General features: G+C 40.7%; 2 protein-coding genes across 3 annotated transcripts; one reads left to right on the forward strand and one right to left on the reverse strand.

Moving 5' to 3' along the window:
• The first annotated feature begins 3,995 nt into the window (after positions 1 to 3,995).
• LOC111866046 (actin-related protein 2) lies at positions 3,996 to 15,081 on the forward strand. Of its 2 annotated transcripts, none has more exons than XM_023854563.2 (9): positions 3,996 to 4,290; positions 5,314 to 5,613; positions 6,185 to 6,643; positions 8,637 to 8,850; positions 9,205 to 9,354; positions 10,231 to 10,372; positions 11,772 to 11,930; positions 12,014 to 12,147; positions 14,733 to 15,081. In XM_023854563.2, the coding sequence occupies exons 1-8, from the start codon at positions 4,163 to 4,165 to the stop codon at positions 12,103 to 12,105; spliced, it is 1,644 nt and encodes a 547-aa protein (XP_023710331.1). In that variant the 5' UTR covers positions 3,996 to 4,162; the 3' UTR covers positions 12,106 to 12,147; positions 14,733 to 15,081. The 2 variants fall into 2 exon arrangements, with proteins under 2 accessions (XP_023710331.1, XP_023710332.1); XM_023854564.2 differs by having other exon boundaries at positions 10,300 to 10,372.
• LOC111866048 (ras-related protein Rab-39B) lies at positions 14,876 to 19,015 on the reverse strand. The gene is made up of 3 exons (XM_023854570.2): positions 18,794 to 19,015; positions 18,608 to 18,717; positions 14,876 to 15,762 (listed from the first exon to the last, which is right to left on the reverse strand). The coding sequence occupies exons 1-3, from the start codon at positions 18,938 to 18,940 to the stop codon at positions 15,324 to 15,326; spliced, it is 696 nt and encodes a 231-aa protein (XP_023710338.1). The 5' UTR covers positions 18,941 to 19,015; the 3' UTR covers positions 14,876 to 15,323.
• Positions 19,016 to 19,035: the final 20 nt, after the last annotated feature.

The following is a 19,035-nucleotide window of genomic DNA, read 5'->3' on the forward strand; positions in this document are numbered from 1 at the left end:
ACAGGGCGGCCAACCTCTCAACATGACTTGATGGTGCACACCGGGTATTTAGGTCACACTGACAGGGCGGCCAACCTCTTAACATGACTTGATGGTGCACACCGGGAATTTAGGTCATACTGACAGGGCGGCCAACCTCTTAACATGACTTGATGGTGCACACCGGGTATTTAGGTCACACTGACAGGGCGGCCAACCTCTTAACATGACTTGATGGTGCACACCGGGTATTTAGGTCACACTGACAGGGCGGCCAACCTCTTAACATGACTTGATGGTGCACACCGGGTATTTAGGTCACACTGACAGGGCGGCCAACCTCTTAACATGACTTGATGGTGCACATCAGGTATTTAGGTCACACTGACAGGGCGGCCAACCTCTTAACACTGGAGATAAATGAGTGTATGCACTGCAAGACGGATTAAATAAATCATGGACTTAAATCAGTGCAACAGGACGCTAAAATATAATATTGTATGTATCTTCTGTGTTGTCAGTTACTTTTGGTTGTATGTCATTTGGGACCAGGAGGGCTGGGGCTGGGATAACTAATAACATTTCCATTGCAAATGGCAGAATCTGTCATTGGAGTGAATGTGCTTTCCAGTGTTAACAGATGGTGGTATTGTCTTAATTACAACCCTAAATATGGCAGGAGTATGTTCCTCCAAAAATTTGATTCCCATCAACCAGACTTGATGGTGGAAATCAGAAGATAGGAATATGAATTTTCATTGCTGTGGAAACATAGAATCTTACAGAATATTTGTTCTTCTTTCAACGGGTAACAACCTACTGCAACAGAATATTTGCAGATGGTAGTGCAGTCTTCAAAGAGAGAGAGCGTGTGCACGTGCACAGATGGGTGGCTTAGTTTAGAGGTTTCAGAATTCATAGCTGGTATAGAAGTCAGGCTACAGAACCTTTTGTTAACACAATATAAAATTAATTAAAGATAGATGTTTCAGAGTGTAGTGGGTAGTGAATGTCTTTAGAGGCACATCAGCATGTGCCTGGATAATATTCAGGGTGGATCCCCTTTTATAAAATCCTGTACAACAGTACTTAAAATCAGACCTGAATCAGAGTGTAAAGTGGCCCAACACTCGGTAAATGTTTAGTAGAATCAGTGATAAATACTCTGTTAAGAAACCTCAATAAATCAGGCTTTGTATAGGCCAGTAAAAATCATAAAACAACAAATATTTAAAGCTCAGCCCAGAGGAATGCCATGGTATCTTACCGCCATCTCTGAAGAATGCTGCACAACAAATCTTTAAGATGAAATATATGAAGATACTTGTCATTATCTGTGAATTTTATAAATGTGTGTAAAATGGTAAGGGGTAGACCACAGTGTACATAGAGCGGTGCCAGTTCACGTAACATCACACGCTTCAAAGATCCAATAGCTCTATCAGCTGTTGACATACATTTGACGCAGTTTTTTATTTCACCAATTTAGAATACATAAAAATGTGTCAGTGAAAAACAACCTGTAAATGCACACAGGGAATGTGTCTTAAGTGCCAAACTTTTAACATCTCAAGAATTGCTTCTCCCATCACTTTCACATTTTTCCATTAATTCCTATTCCAAGCCAGCTGAATATGGTTTATTTCCTCATAACCCATTTTACCAAGTTGAATTTTAATATTGTCACATTCATAGTCATTTATATCTGAAGATATCAAATTGAGGAGAATGAGATGAGTAGGGTATGTAACACTTTTAGAGATCAGAAATACACACGAAACTTTACTAAGAAACGCCAAAGGGAAGACCTGTCTTCAAAGATCTATGCATAAATGGAAGGATAATATAAAAATGGTTCTTGAAAAAATGTGAATTAAATCTGTCTGGCTCAAGATAGGGATCAAAGAGTGGCTATTATGAAAGTGGTAATAAACTTTTGTGGTTACATAGAAGGGAAGGAATTCACGGAATCTCTGGTTACCCATTCACTTCTCAAGAAAGACTGTTCCATGTGCTCTGTGAAGTTAATTAGTTCTAAGAGCTATGTCTCCCAGATTGAGTGCTAATTCTCTTCCCTCCTCCCAACTACATATCCAGCCCATCTGACTATCTTAACAGCAGTAGTAGTTTCATATAGTATCTTTCATTCATCCCTCTGATTTACAGACACTATATTCATAACTTTATTTTAAATAAATGGGCAGTTATTTATTTCCACAGCAGGAGACCACATTTCACAATTCTACATGTGAATGGGTAAATTCATTTTGTTTCAGGATTGCAAGACTGGAGCTGTGATTAATTTCAATATCAAGTAAGTGAGTTAGATATCAGTACAGCAGATGTTAAGAGCTGTTGATTCAGTTACTATCATGATATTTAAGCAACTGCTGTGTTTAAAAGAACTAAAATATTTTTGCCCTTGGTGAAATTTATCAAGAAATCGTGTGCTGGAATTGGAAGCTGCAAATATCCATATTGTATTTTTCACATCATGTTAACTTCACTCCAATTTAACCTACAAAATCATGCTCTGATAAGTAGCATTAGCATATTTTATGCACCACAAGCTTTACACGTGATATTTGATTGAAAAGTAGCATAAACTATATGAAAGAATACAGTACATTATACAATTTTATTTTCAGAATGCAAATTTTAATTTAAATTACTATAGGATTCTGACGATGGTGTATAACACACTGATATATTGGGTTTCTGGACTTTATCCATCGTCCTGGTTTTTAAGATGATAAATAAAAACAACGTTTTGGAAACTGGATCTGTTTCCGTCCTCAGGTGAAGGAAAAGGGAAACACCTATTCTGTTGGGTCCATTAGAAAAAGCTAGCCTCAATCACTGGACGAATTGATTGAGGCTAGCTTTTTCTAATGGACCCAACAGAATAGGTGTTTCCCTTTTCCTTCACCTGAGGACGGAAACAGATCCAGTTTCCGAAACGTCGTGTTTTTATTTATCATCTTAAAAACCAGGACGATGGATAAAGTCCAGAAACCCAATATATCAGTGTTAAATTACTGTATTACATTTGATGTGCAGAGATGGGGTAGCTCATTCAATATAGCAACTAGGGTAGAGGCTGGATGACAGGAGAAAGATGGCAAAAGATTTTTCTCTCCATAATGCCTTATATCCTATGGTCCACCCATCCTTCTAATCGAGGATAAGAGTGGAAGGGGAAGGAAGCTGTCTCTCATCTCTATATAGTGTCAAGAAGAATCACAGAGCTATACCTCCACTCCCCTACATTGTCTTCACAGAGTGGTGGGCAATTTATGAATCCCAGAGATAACTATAACTTATGTTATATTAAATAATTGACTAAGTCATGATGGATTAACATTTCCACTAGCATAAATGGTTGTAATATAAGATTCTGAATGACAAATTTAAATGCTTTTGGTTTATTATGAATTGTCAAATAAAATATTAAAAACATTACATTATATTCAAGATTAGGATATTTTGGGATAGTTCAGCCAGTTTAACAACGGATTGGTGTCAGAGAGGCAAAACTTTTCACCATACTACACATTGTCCATACGATCAAGAGTGATAGAGCTTTTTCACATTTGACACACATCTTTGTATTGAATTGTATTGTATTTATTACACGTTCAAGTACATCCATACAAGGCCGAAGCCATTGGATACAGAACCTGTCACACCATAAGCGTGCTAAATCAGCAATTAAAATATCTAAAGTGTAATAGGATTTTGTATGTAAAAAAGCACTTAAAGCTGCTCTAAATTGCTTAATATTACGGATTAACTCTTTTATATTGTTCATCGCGAAGTGCTTAATTACTTAAGCACAGGGACAGGTTTACTTTCTATCTGATGGTAGTTTGCGTGAGTTGTAATTTGGAACTGTGTGTAAAAGTTTTGACTACATTTATGCATAATACAAGTGATATTTTCATATGTGAGAAAAAATATAAGTACTTCAAAGTTATACAGTTGGTAGCAATGTGGTGGTGTGCCCGTCCCATTGGCTCTTGACCAGAATAGAGGTATGATTGGATAGGGCGTTTGTGTGCAGTACGGTTTCGTTCCTTACTAGAAATGCAAAGAGAGTAAATTCATTGATTGTTTCTAACACGGTTCAGTACGTTGCTAAACTGCCAGAGTAATTATGATAAATGACTGTTAAGTGTGTCGAATGGATCCATCAATATTCCCGGAAGAAATATGGATAAAAATACTGACGTATTGCGACGTGAAAGATATACTGTCATGCTCTTCCACTTGCAAGTATCTGAATAAAGTCGTCACTTCGGATTATTTATGGTAAGAAAATGGGGTTGGTGGCCCCCCCCCCACAATAGAAAGGAGAATTAGTAGTTTGTAATACAACTTGGTGCATTACTTCATTGCTTACATCCTCATTTAAAGTATTATACCCGGAATGGAGTTCGAGTTGTGAAAAACTAACCTCTCTTTTACTTTATTTATTTATTTATTTCCTCTCTATAGATCATTGTTACATGATATAGGACAAGTCAGTTACTGTACATTGGCTGATTACAATAAGAGAATAAAGTTACAGTACTTAAAATTGTTTACAGTAGATTACAGTATTTAAGATTTCATATAGTGTGAGGTGGAATCCATATTAGGTCACGTCGGCTTCCATATGTCCTATTGTACCTGTACAGGTGATAATGCTTATGGAGAATTTGATTGAATGAGGATTGGCAAGGGAAACCGAAGTACTCTGGGAAAACCTGCCTCAGCGCCACTTTGTCCGTCACAAGTCCCACTTGACTAGACCGCAGCGGTGGGAAGCCAGTGACTAACCGCTTAAGCTATGGCACGGCCTTTGAGATAATATTGGTGAATTTGGTGATAGCAATCATAACTCTGAATTGTTCTGCAAATAACTTCATGGTTGAGTCTGTACTGTAGTATGTGTGTTCAAGAATTATAATACTTCTCAAGATATATAAAATAATATGATTTCAATTCATTCAAAATGTTGTGATAGTTTTTCTCAGACATTGTAAACTAAAGCGTTGAATACCATGCAATTACGTGCACTGTAGTCTTGTTGATTACATTATGTTAGTTTATATGACAGCAGTTAAATACTCTATTTTATTTAATTGTAGGGTAATGTTGAAGGGTACACATGCACACCAGTTGTGTGTTGTGTTGTGTATCAGTACCAACTATGTGTTCTTCATGATAACATTAAATCTATCATAGAGAACTGATTGTGTCTCAGAATGGGGACAGGTGGTGTGTCTTCTTCAGGCTTGGAGTTTTGTCAGCAGTCAGTTTCAAATCTGAACTGTAGCCTTCTGATTTCAGGAAGCTGAAATGGACACAGCTGGAGTCTGTATGCAAATTCAACTTCCCAGATGTGCATGGGGCACGGCTGAACCACAAGGAGGTGTGCATGCGACTGCACACCATCCTGCAGTCTGACACAGTGTTTCGACGTTGCTACCATTGTATGGAATTTTCGTGTCATTCATACTGTGTGGAGAAACATGGCTCCAAGGTTGTTGTAGACATAGGGAACAAATTCACTTGGATTGTGACACCAAGCTTTGGTGTCCGGCGACACTTCACCATGTTAGGCATCCCCAAGGTGCCACCAAATGACAGGTTGGTAGAACTCAGCAGTGCATTCTGTGCACACCTTCAGTAGAGCCTGAGATTCAGTTGAATGGTCTGAAACAGCTGCTGTAGTAATATTACAGTTATCATAGACAGAATGGCTTGACGGGAACTAATCCAGTGCTTTCATTTTTGTTTAAAATCCAGAGCATGATAACTGTCCACCTAGGTATGACCTAAATTTCTGATCACTACTGCCATATGTTGCATTTTTTCATAATTAATGTTGTTACCCCCAAAGATGAAATGCGACCACCAGCCTTGCAGAACTCATAGAATTGGAATTTTCTGTTCCTGGGAGTCAAGTCTAAAGGAGCTGTACATTACATTAGATCTGTATCTCTTAACAGATGGAATGTGAAAGTGATCATTCATGCATCAGCGGGCCATTTGAATGGTTTTCATCAGTCCGTCCTGGTAAATGTGCATACACATTAAGCTATGATTGCCTCCATTTACTCACATCATCATGTAATCATCTGTCATTCAACTTTATAAAACCTAAGCAGTCTCTGCAGTGTCATGATATAAACAATAAAGATAGCACTGTATCCTGCAGGAGCAGCTCACAGGAGGGGACTGACAGTGCTGAGGTTATGGCATCGTCTACCCTCCCCACAACCCACACCTCGAAGCTTGATCGCCGAGCAAGTGGTCCATTCTGTGTGTTCTGCAATCCAGTGAAACTGTATCGTGAGAAGAAGCGAGTTTCTGAACAGAATCGGGGAGCCTGTGGCCCCAGCCGTTATGCGGACCTTATAAATGGTTTCTGTACTGAGACTGTCAACATTCTGGGGATCCCAAACATGGATGTTGTGAGTCCTGCTGCAGCCCTACTGCGAGATGATCACTTCCCTGTTGTACAAGAATTTATGGGCCACCTTTTCCATCAGATGGGTCTGCTCCCAGTGCTGCAGAAACCAAATGCCGTTCTGGTGTTCTGTGAACCTCTAGCCATGAGCAACGCCGTCCGCATGAGCTTGCTGCACTACCTGTTCCTCAGGATAAAAGTTTCTAGGTGAGTTCGAAGTACAGAGGAACCCCCATGTGTTCAGCTTCAGCCATCCCAAGCCAGTTATCTCACTGTTATGGGTCACCAATCACCAATTTAAGATTTTCTTGTTTAGTGATCACATCCACAGGTCCCCAGAAGAACTCTAGAAGTGGGCTCCAATGTGTGTGCTTTGAGTGGAAAATGAATTCTGTACCTCATGAGGTACATGAGGGAGCACGTGGTAGCGTAATTGGTTGAGGCACTATGCTACAAGCTGGAAGGTCACGGGTTCAAGTCCTGAAGAGGTCATTGGATTTTTTCAGTTGATCTAATCCTTCCAGCCGCACTGTGGCCCTGGGGCCGACTCAGGCTCTAACAGAAATGAGTACCAGGAATATTCCTGGGGGTAAAGGGCAGCCAGCACATAGGACTGACAACCATGCTGCCATCTATGAGCCGATTGTCTAGAAAATGTGGGAACCTTAACACCTCACAACCCTATGGGCCTCCATGGCCTGTTACAGGGATACCTTTACTTACTTTTTTTTATGAGGTACATGACAGCAAAATACTGAGAAAGGAAGTATCAAAAGACTGGAGAAAATTACATAATGAGGAGCTTGACAATTTGTACAGTTTGCATGTTTTTCTGGGCAGGTTGAATTGAGTATATGATGGGTGCGGTATGGATAAGGGCACGGGAGAAATGAAAAGTGCAAAATAAACAATTGATAGGAAAGTCAGAGCGAACACTTCACTATTGATGGGAGGATACTCTTTGATAAATATGGCGTAAATGTGTGAGCTGGGTTCAGTTGCAGATTTCTGTCTTCTGGGATGTGACACCATGCAGTCTGGTAAATCATTGCAAACATTTCCTGGAGATGCAGCGCCTCCATAACCAATGTGATGGAGGGAATAAATTTAAGGTGCACATCATGAAGATGTATGGAGGAGCCATTCTTAACCGTGACATTGACTGGGAGTGAGTGGTCAGGTTCATGCCCTTGCCATCTTTCTCTTGGAGAAATAGCCCCTGGTGCTCACTGGAGACGAGTCTGGGTGGGCCCCAGGACCAGTCTGGATGGTATGGAAAATGGAAAAATCTCTTACCCTTGCCGGGACACAACCCTTGTTTCTGCTGCCATCCAGTCATTAGCATAATCACTGTGCAAGTGGGGGAACAAATTTGTGGAAAAATTAAGATAAATTTTGTGGCTTATATAAGTCGCAGCAGATCAGGTAGCAACTTTCACTGGATTTGATGGGTTAGATGTGGATCTGTGAACTCCAGTATTGACTATTTTGCATATTTATGTATTCCTACATGTGAAACCATGTGTCATCAGAAAAGAATGTCAATTGCAGATCAATCTCATCTTCAATGACAGGCTGTAGTAACTAACTGCAAAAATGATACCTGCTAGCTGGATCATGCAGCTGCAAGACATGCATTACTGTTGTTTTATAGGGTCGAAACTTCAGCAGTTGTGTTGCTGTTCTTGCACTAGACTTTGACACTCCAGTCTCTTGAGCTAGACATTTCTTTGACTTTCTAGGTGTATGTTCAAGTCTGTCCCTTGTGTCATCTGACTTTTCCTCAGTAAGCACATGGGACTTCTGATTTTGCTCCTTGTGCATTGCTCCATTGATCCAAGTTTATTCACCAAATTCTTTCATCACAAAATTTTCACCAGCACTTTCTAACAGATCTATATTTCACATAGGTGTGTTATACAGAAGTACACATTCCTCCGAAGTATGCTGACCACTCACTAACTGTTACTGAGAACAAATGGCTAATGGAGCTGATAACTGCTATCTACTGCTGACAAATCATAAGCAAACTTACACGCACGAACTGCACTGTTTGCTGTGAAACATAATGTCATCAAGTGATGCAGCAGTCACTGTGTAGCACTGAGGCATGACTTTGTCAACAAAGTTTAAATCCCTCAGTAGATGCTAAGTATGGTGAATGGAACTGACTCATGATTGTGTTGTGCCTACATTTCAGAGTGTGTATGGTTGCCAAGCCTCTTGCAACATGTGCCATGGCATGGATGGACACATGCGTGGTTGTGGACAGTGGTGCTTTCAGCACATCTGTAGCAGTTGTATTGAATGGCCAGGTGGTGCCAGAACGCTGGAAACACATCCCAGTTGGCGGATGGCATGTTGCTGAGTATTTGAAACAGGCCATGCAGTGGCAACCTGAGGAGTACACTGAGGTAGGTCATGAACAGCCAGTAGTGTTTTCTTGTGGTGGGATGAGACTGAATCCACTTGGTATGTTGGCCACTGTTTGGCCTGTTGTACCACCCCCAGATGATGGATGAGTGTGGTGCAGTTGGTGGAATTGGAATTTCCAAGGGAAACTGAAATACTGGAAGAAAACCTGTCCTAGTGCCACTTTTTCCACCACAGATCTCACATGACCTGTTCTGGGATCAAACCCAGGCCATCACGGTGGGAAGCCGGTGACTAACCACCTGACCTATGGCATGGCCTTGAGCAGATAGTAATGGTGCATGTTAGAGTGCGGCAAGTTGAAATAGACCTAACCATGGTCGCTGTGTTGCCAGATCCCCGTGTCATACCTGGACGCATTGCTTGTGAAGGAGAAGTGTCGTCTGAGTTACAACTTTGCATGTGAGGAGCGTCGAAAAGGACCTGCACGTCGGGAGCACATAAACTTGCGTGTGGACAGCTATGCAGACTACAAGCAGTTCTGGGTATGTACCCAATGTTGGTACATTGTTGAGATGTTGGCTGGTGATACTGTCTTTATGCATACATCTTCTGAGATGGGAGTCGCTAATTTCAGCTCTCTGCTGTGCCTGTAACAGTTCTCAAACTTAGAGTCTTGTACTTTACTGCTTTAAATAGATATAGAACCAGCTCATCACAGATTAAATTAATTGTCGGTGTAATTGTCTGTGCGACTTAAATTAATCCTTCTAGTTTATACTGAATATATTTATTGGAAATTAATGTGACTGTTATACAGAGTAATTCACACACAAGGCCCTGAATTAATATCTCTAAACAATGCAATAATATGCTGGTGAAAACGAAACTTAGCAGGTAGATGTGGGCATAATTGGGAGACAGAAGATGTTGGTGTCCCTGCACCTGGATACCCAGGCCAACATGACAGTCCATGTCCACAAATGTTGCAGCCAGGGTAGGAGATGATGTGAACTGGGCAGCCAGTGTCATGGACAGTGTTGCCAAGTTTCATTTTCAGCAGTAAATTATTGCATTGGACAATGTTAAAATGGATCTTAGAGGGATGGGATGGATTGGATTGGTTCAGGATACCGACCAGTGGAGAGTTCTTGTGAACACAGTAATGAACCTTTGGGTTCCATAAAATGCTGGGAAATTCTTGAGTAGCTGCAGAATTGGCAGCTCCTCAAGAAGGGTTCAGCTCCATGAGTGAGTAAGTAAGTAAATTATTGCATAAGTTATAATTATTAATTCAGGGCTGCTTCCAAGTGAATGGCCCTGTATATGACTCTGCTGTAGTCACGACTGATATGATGAGAAATACATGATTGTGAGTGGTTCTTCTCTAAGGATGAAGCATGGCTTGCTGTGTCTTACAGAGGGTATCCCTAGGGCCAGAGCTCTATCTTGCCCCAGAGATGATGTACACTAGTCTTGGACTTCCACAGGCAATCCGGGATGTGACAGATGGGCTGCCTGTGAACATCCTGAAGGAGTGTCTGCGTCACATTCTGCTGACAGGTGAGTGAGTGTGTGTCAGTGTTCACAGGTTTAACATCTGACAAGTGTACAAGAGGCATTCAGTTCAAATCCTCACAACGTTCATGTAGTTCAGTCGAACCTCACAGGTTAATTTAATGCATTCAACTAATTTACACTGACCTCAAGTAGTACCGCTTGCTTTGATGTAAATTGATGACCAACTGAGAGGCATGGGGAGAAGCAGGAGGCAATTATTGTGTGGGTTTTCAGAGGAAGAATGCAAGGAAATTGAAGAAAATTGTTTGATTCATGCAATTTCACCATCTGAAATTTGGTTGGGGGGAGGGGGGAGAACACAACTATTGCATAAATTGCAGAATGCATCTATATATTTTACGGTGATGGAGTAAAGGATGAGGTGGTAGGGCCTGTGGCATGCATGAGAAGTACATACAAAATTAAGAGATTTTTCACAGTGTCCAGACTGGCTCTGGGGCCTATCCAGCCTCCGTGGGTACTGGGGGCTCTTTCTGTGGGGGGGGGGGGGGGGANGTGGTAAAGCAGTAGGGGTGTGAATCTGACCACTCGCCCCCATCAAGTTCTGAGGTAAGAATGGTGGTGCTATACCTCCACTCCCCAGCACGTCTTTTTGGCATGGTGCTTTTTGGAAGTGGGGTACCTAAGCATAGACTAGAGCAGGCATGTCCAACACGTCGATCGTGGGACAATTTTTGGTCGATCTCATAGGCCTATAAAGAAATTATACGTGAAAAGCATGTAAATTCACTTATAATATAACATAAGAAAGAGATCATAGCTACTATTCAAGATCTTTAATTATTAAGAAACACCACTGTGCGGCAAATAGAAATGATGTGCAGAAACATAACTGAACAGTTGTTGAAAGATGTTTCCAATTGTGTTGCTTTCTCCCTCCAACTGGATAAATCTACAGACATCAGAGAGACAGCCCAGTTACTAGTTGCTTTTACAACAAACATCATGTGTCGTGTTATTTTTACCAATATTTTTGCTTAAAGCGAGGTATGATAGGAGGGGGTGGTAGATCACTGGCAGTTTTGACTCAAAAAAGTTGATCACAACCTGTTTGAAGTTGGACATGCCTGGACTAGAGGATAAATTTAAAATGGATCTTTCAAAAATAGTTTGTGAGGGTGTGCACTGGATTCATCTTGCCCAGGAGAGGATTGAGGTGGGTATTGAACCTTTCATTTCCATTAAAGAGAGAGAATTTCTTGACCAGCTGAGCGACTGTTAGCTTCTCAAAAAGACCCAGTTCCGATACTTAAACTACAGTACCTGAGAACTGTTGAAAGTCCTTTAAAGTAATTTTTGTTGAAAATAAAATGTATTTATAGATATGTATATACAGTAGACAGAGGCCCTCTGTGAACTGTCTTCATGGATGTGTGTGCAGGTGGCAACACTGACCTGATGGGCTTCAAGACACGTGTGGCACGAGACCTGTGCGAACTGCTACCAGAGTACAGCACTGTGCTGAATGTTCAGATGTGTCCAGGCTCCAGCAGCTGGAGTGTGGCCATGGGATCTACGTACGTGACTATGCCATGTTCAGGTAAGCAAGACACACATGAGGCACACATACAAGACCAACTCAGGAGCACCGACATCTCACTATTTCTTTTGTACTTTTTATAGACCAACCCAACCGAACTCTTGGCAGTCCATTCTGGCTGTCTCGTGAGGAGTATATTTTGTATGGCTGTGATTCGTTTGGTGAGGCCATGTGATGGAACAGCGTGTTGATAATCACCAAACAGACGGGTCTGATGGTAATGCCTTTGACTTTCATATGCAAGATGCTTGATTCAAATCTTGTCTGTGACACTGGATATCCTGACAGATTTCTTTTGTGCCAGGATAATATGCAAATGAGGCCATGAATGATTCCTTCCAAGTCCTTTGGTTCATTATTCATCTTATCATCCTCCCATTCCATGCTATATAGTCTGCAGTACTGAAGGTCTTGCCATATAACCTACAAGAAAGATGTCAGTAATGAAGTGAGGCCATGTGATGGCAAAAGCATGTCAGTAATGATGTTGCAGGATTTCTTGTTTACGGAGTGATGAAGTGTCTGTCAGCGTTACAGAATGTGTGACAGATTACGACACTTACTAAAGCAAGACAGTTAGAATCTTACTCCAGGAAGTGATGTGTTGTGTTGCCATCACTGGTTGTCAAGTGTTCACTATTTCTGAGCTTATGTAATTCAGAAGACACTGCTGTTCAGAGCACGACAGTTCTGTATTGCATAGACATCGAGGGCCCTCTGTGCATAAGTAACACATTAATGCTCATTTATGTCACAAGAATGCACCACAAGTTGTGTTTTGACAGCTTCTATTTGTGTAAGAGGGTACCAGTTTCAGAGGAACCTACCTCCTCCATCTTCTCTGGTGACTGTGCCCCAGTTGAACCAGAGTAATGGACGAATGTCAAAGTTTTTGGGCTGCACAGCAGAGTGTTTTGTTCCCTCTCCAATGACCATGTAGTGAATGGATAAAAAAAGGAAGCTAAGAAGGGCAGTAGGATTAAAATTTATATGAAAGAGACCTGTGGAACAACCCAGAATGATTCAGCTAAGCAGTTGGAAGAGGCTGGAGATTTTCTTCCATCAACCTGCATAACATGGAAATAGCATCATTCACACTAATAACGTTTATTATTTATATATGTACAACTCAAACAATCCAATTATTAACAGTGTTATCACTAGGAATGCACAGCACCCGAGGGCTCCATATTCTCTATCATGCAGAAATTTTCTTGGCTTTGATTTTTCATCAGTTTGACAAGGAGAAATAAGCATGAATGTTGTTTCTGAAAGTCACATTTCCATGTCCTGTTGTAGCTGGTGGTCGGTTTAACCATAGAGAGGGACTCATATTCACTTGCGCAGTTCACATCCTGCAATGCGGCAGTGACCGTGCTTGTGCAATCTTGTTCCGCAGAATACAAATGGAAGCATGCGACAGTGATGCGTTTGGTTTAAAGCACAATTGTACAGCCATATTTGATTTTAAATACATTCTGTTCAACTGGTAAACTTCGAGCTTTGTAAGTGACACATGCGCACACAATCTGTTGTATGTTTCTCTTATGAACAGAATTATGTACAGGCTATACCATGTATGAGAAATTCCATGGTTAGAAGGAAAGAAAACTTCCAAAAGGACAGTGTTGCCATGTGCACTTTTCATTTTAAGATCCATATACCGTGGAAGCCTTATTTAAGGTCTCTGGGGGGGGGGGACAGTGGATTTCAACACTAAGCTGAGGGAACTCTTAAACAACACTGACAGTCACTTGGGATCATTGAAATTGAATGTCAAATGGAGAAAATCTTACACTGAGAAACATTAAATGGGGATTCCACAATATTCTTTACATAAAAGAAGTAACTTAAAAGATCATGTCAGTAAATACACATTTCTAGATGATTTAAAATCCCAAGAAGTTTCGCTGTGTTACCAGACTTAGTTGTAAAGCTTACTAATTGCATGAATGTGGTCAACAGGACTGTATATAACAGTGATACATAGGGATCAGCAGTGGAACCAGCTGCAAAATTAAAAACATTCATGATTCATGAATACTCCCTGTCAAAATGTAATTTGAACCTGAGACTGTGATGTTAGATGCAACACACAACATTCAAAGATTAAGTCTGTTCAGAAATTTCACAAGAACATCACTGTCTCCTGAGATGTGACACAGTGTTGTTTGGCAGATTCTATTTGAGAGAAACCTGCTGCCCCTATCTTGACAGAAGAATAAGCCAAGTGTGGGAAATAAAATGGATTGCTGTCTTCATCCACCAGGAAGATTGAGAAAGGAGGTCCCTCGAAAACATTGGTAATGATCTAGCGGACTATATGGCATCACATACCAGGACACTGTATTCCTAAAATGAATGCTCATCCTCTGTAGACCATGAGAAATTACTATGCATTACTTCTTATCTACAGAACTTAAATATATCACTTCTTGTAAGATTTGAGGCTTTCACGGCGGTGACTATGAAGAAGGCAGTCTTCTGGGATTTGGCACCGTGTATCTGTGGTGTTAACCGACGTTTCGGAGGAACGTATCGCCTCCATCTTCAGGGTAGAAGAAAAAATATAAGAAATCTGCAAGCGAAGAGGCGATACGTTCCTCCGAAACGTCGGTTAACACCACATATACACGGTGCCAAATCCCAGAAGACTGCTTTCTTCATAGTCACCGCCGTGAAAGCCTCAAATCNTCTTGATCGATTTTTGCTATTTGAGTATTTAAGTGTTTATCCTATAAGTGTACATGAGAGTAATCTAAGCTTTCAGTCATGTCCCGAATTTCTCTTTACTTTTTCCAGACTGTGACTGCTCCTCACCGTACCACCTTACACATGTGAATACAGACGTAACATATGAATCGCAGATCCCAAAACTATTCAAAATGAAACTACTCTGAGGTTATGGTTTTGATGCCTTGGGCTGTCCATACAGGTCTGTCAAAACTGGTGGTTCCCTGCTCTAATTCATATGAAATTTTACAGAAGACCATGTGCACATTTACAAAGAGAGCTGTGACATTCCTTGAAAAATGATCCTTCATACAGAAATTTATAGTATAATTTGGACGACTTCTATATTCATAGTTACACTGAATTTTGTAAATAAATGTGGTACCAAAGGAAGGCAATTAAAACCAGTAAATTGCTAGAATCTTATTTTGTCAATCTGTGGACTTCATAGTCCCACAGTCAATTCCAAGAGACTTCCCTGGCAGACCAACTGGCTGCTCTTCTCCTTTAAGTTTCTTTAACAGAACAGTTGAACTGCATGTGGGAGTCTTCATATGGCAAGGTTTGGCAGTGCCTTGCTTGTCACACACATCACTATATTTATAGAGGACTGTCTACAACAGAGGCACCGTAATTGTTCCAACTACTCCATCATATACCTCAGCAGCATGTGGATTTTGCAGGCTCTGCCTCCACTAAGTTAAAATCCAGCCCCCCAGGTCGCTGGAAGCCTGTCTTGATGCCATCCCACCCATCCTCAATCTTGTACTCTCCGGTCTGGATGCGTGAATATACTTCCTGTGTCACTGCATTGAAAGCTTCCTCGACATTCGCACCTGTCTTCGCTGATGTCTCCACGTGGTGCAAACCATTATGTTCTGCGAATTCTCGGGCCTCCTCTTTGGTGACTTCACGTCGTCCGCTTGATGATACTAGGTCCAACTTGCAACCCACCAGTGCAAACACGGGCCGGTGTGGCTCAATGTGGCGACGAGCCTCCATCATCCACAGCGGAATATGCTCAAAGCTTGAGCGGTTTGTGATGTCATACACCAGCAGTGCCCCAACAGAGTTGCGGTAGTATGACTTGGTTATGGACCTGCAAGTACATACATTGCAGTGGGGCACCAGAACCCTCAGATCTATATGAACTTTCATGGATTCTGACCCAAGACAGGTACATTTGTAAAACATAAAAAAACCATCAGGATGATGTGACTGTTGCCTGTTTTAATAACTATCTTGCCATTTTGCTGGGGGGGGGGGCAAGAAAACTGTGAAAACATTAGGACATGAGCCAAATATCTGAATAAATAATACAGGCAGCATTTGAAGAGTTATATACAAGGGAGAGTCAGTAAACAGGCTACAAACGGATATCAAATGTAAAACTTGTGATATTCAAACCTGGAAAAAACATTTATTTCTTGATATATCCTCTACCAACATTGATACATGTGTCCCATTGTTGTACTAGTGCACTGGAATCCACAGCACAGATGTCTTTGACTGTTGTCTCAACCACTTCCGCACCTCCGTTTAACCTCTTCATCAACAGCAAAACGTTTGCCACCAAGGCTCAAACGCTTCCCACCGCAAACAGGAAAATTTTCTTTATTAATATCCCTTGCATTGAGCCCTTTTGCACACAAAAAAACGCACAATAGAATGCTGCTCTTTGGTGGTTGACTCCTCAAGCACGGTCACCATTTTGACTTCTGAAACCAGCCTCTGAACATGCGCATGCACATCTGCTATCTAGACTGTTGTGAAGCTATACCGTGCTGCTACCTAGTGACACATATAGAAAAACTATTACATCCATTAGAGCTGTTTTACTTCCATTTGTAACCTCTTTACAGACTCTCCTTTGTACCTTTGCTATATATATCGCAACTTGTACCCCTTAAAGCATGGTCCCTACTTTAACATGAGAAAATTCCCAATTTTTCCCACACAGTGTAGTTATGTGTTCTGTATGATTCTCAAAATAAACATTAATTAATTCTTTATACAGCATTACCCATCTGGTCTTCGTAATGGAGAAAATATAGTTTCTGTATAGCAGGGCATGAGTCTTTAAATACCCTTCGAATGGATTTCAGGCTTCAGAGAGCCAAACAACCAAATGTTTTTAAATGAAAGTTCCAATGACAGAAACACCCAAGAATTTTTCATCTGTTGATAGCGTTCAGAATATACATGACTGCTGTGGTTGGGTATGAGTTTCTCAAAAACATTAGCAAAATCTGAAGGCCAAGGGATGTGGTGAAAATTTTGGCAATTGGGTATATACATCATGCAAGACAACTATGCAGATTAGAACTAAAAATTAATAAAACTGAGGAATAAAAGAGGAAGCAGGTGCAAAGTAAGAAAAATGGTTAGCAACTTCCAAGTTTACCTTTCTTTATTAAACCTTGTACTGGAGTTCTACACACCAATTTTTCAGTGAAAATATCACAGAGTCACAGAAGTTTGGACTATTTCCTAAGTCTTGAAAAATATTCTTCTCAGTTGTTATTAATAATAAATTACCTACTCTTCTCTCCAGTCTTGCGTGCTGTGTGGGCAAATATGAACATTTCAAAGCATATAGTCACCGCTTGACATTCACTGGCTGCTTGAGTGATTGATTATTAAAAAGGTAGATGATTCTGTGACTTCTGGTAATGCTTTACTCAGACCTGAAGCAATGAAATATTTGAGGTCTCAAATATTATTTTGTAAAAATTCTTCCTGACAAATACATAACAGAAAATTCATTTTTCAGAAGGAGAGATATACTATTTGTATGATTTTGAACAGTGGTTCACAAGCAGTAACTGGAAACTTTCCAGAATTGTTTTTAAAATTTCCAAAGCTCAGAAATAAAATTTCAGTTTGAGAACTTTGGAGGATTGGCAGACAGTCCTTTTATTGTGTTAAATTATTTCACAGTACAGCTGGGATACAACAAGCATGCAAGCAACTGATGTGCGTTAGAATTCCTAATTTGGCAAATGTGATAGCTCTGAATGCCATGCACTTCCTCCTCTCAAGCCCATACTGCATCATGACTCACAAACAGCCGACATAAGCCTGAAGGGACTGACCAACAATTCCTGTGATGAGGTGGTGGGCTGTATAGTGTCTGATCATTTTTCCTGCCAGTATGTGGAGTATGACTGAACCATGAATGTAACACTTTTCCAGCACGCCTAACACAGTTAACATGAATGCTTCACCACTGCAGGACCCCAGAGCGAGCCTGGGCATGTGCAAAAGAGGAAATGTTTTGCCCATGCCAGCAATTGAACCCTGGGCATTCATTTCATAGCCATCCCTATATTAACATAGCTACCACTTTCAGTCAATTTATAATTAGAACCACCCAAGGGCTGACTCGATGTTCACAATGAGAATGATGTATCTTGTGGTCTACTTCTATCAGTTTCTGTAAAGGCCCTCTTTCCACTAAGTGCTTTTTCCTTACAAAAGTACAATATTTTATATCATTCATTCAATTGCTCATATATTTGCATAACTATTCTTTCACAAAAGGAAGTTTAAAAAACAGTGAATGTTATCGTTATTGGCCTGTACTGTCACAAACCTAAACTGATCACAGATGGGCTTAATAACGTGATGTAGTTTGATTTCTTTGTGGGTATCAAACTACCCTCCTTCCTATTGTAGTAGTTCATTATTTGGTTTCGAAACCTGCTATTTTCCATTCAATGAATTTGTGGGAACCATACACACAAATAAAACATCTTCAGTATGTACAGACATTAAGCCTAACCTCAAAATTTACCTCACCTGGCACAGACATCAGGATCAGCCTTTATTCTCAGAACCCAGCTCTGATTTTACACATCTTGAAACTGAAAATTTATGGTCCGAGTATGACATATGATAAAGCATGCAAAGAATATGCCCATAATTAATGACCCACTACGTACCGAAATCTTTCCTGTCCTGCGGTGTCCCACAGCTGTAACTTTATCCGGGTTCCATCCTTTACTTCAATCAGGCGAGCAAAGAAGTCAACCCCAACTGTTGGGTCTGAAAGCTAAACACATTCAAATGCCGTCAGTTTTGTTTTCCATAACTGTAAAATGACTCACCTCGATTTCCCCATCACGTACCTCTGCGAACTTCCCATCCGTGAAGTATTTTAATAAAGAACTTTTTCCGACCGTACTATCACCTATGAGTATCAACCTAAACTGATAGTCGAAAATCGGCTCGACCATTTTGAACACCTTCTTTTTAGATATGAAAACTATAATCATTCTTCATTGTGCATATTCACGTTCCCTCGAAATTAGACGTATATTTTCCTACCCTTCTCCTCAGCTGACCGTGACACACTGAGTCAACTTCCGGT

Source organism: Cryptotermes secundus, unplaced genomic scaffold (assembly GCF_002891405.2).
Source record: "Cryptotermes secundus unplaced genomic scaffold, Csec_1.0 scaffold318, whole genome shotgun sequence".
Taxonomy (NCBI): Eukaryota; Metazoa; Arthropoda; class Insecta; order Blattodea; family Kalotermitidae; genus Cryptotermes; species Cryptotermes secundus.

Bases quoted from the DNA above. Each gene is read 5' to 3' on its own strand.
- LOC111866046 (XM_023854563.2), top strand. From the start codon at position 4,163: ATGGATCCATCAATATTCCCGGAAGAAATATGGATAAAAATACTGACG. The intron at 5,614-6,184 runs GTTGGTAGAACT...TGTATCCTGCAG, and splicing joins AAGGTGCCACCAAATGACAG to GAGCAGCTCACAGGAGGGGA. The intron at 8,851-9,204 runs GTAGGTCATGAA...CTGTGTTGCCAG, and splicing joins AACCTGAGGAGTACACTGAG to ATCCCCGTGTCATACCTGGA.
- LOC111866048 (XM_023854570.2), bottom strand. From the start codon at position 18,940: ATGATTATAGTTTTCATATCTAAAAAGAAGGTGTTCAAAATGGTCGAG. The intron at 18,718-18,793 runs GTACGTGATGGG...GAATGTGTTTAG, and splicing joins CGGATGGGAAGTTCGCAGAG to CTTTCAGACCCAACAGTTGG. The intron at 15,763-18,607 runs GTACGTAGTGGG...ATGTACTTGCAG, and splicing joins GCAGGACAGGAAAGATTTCG to GTCCATAACCAAGTCATACT.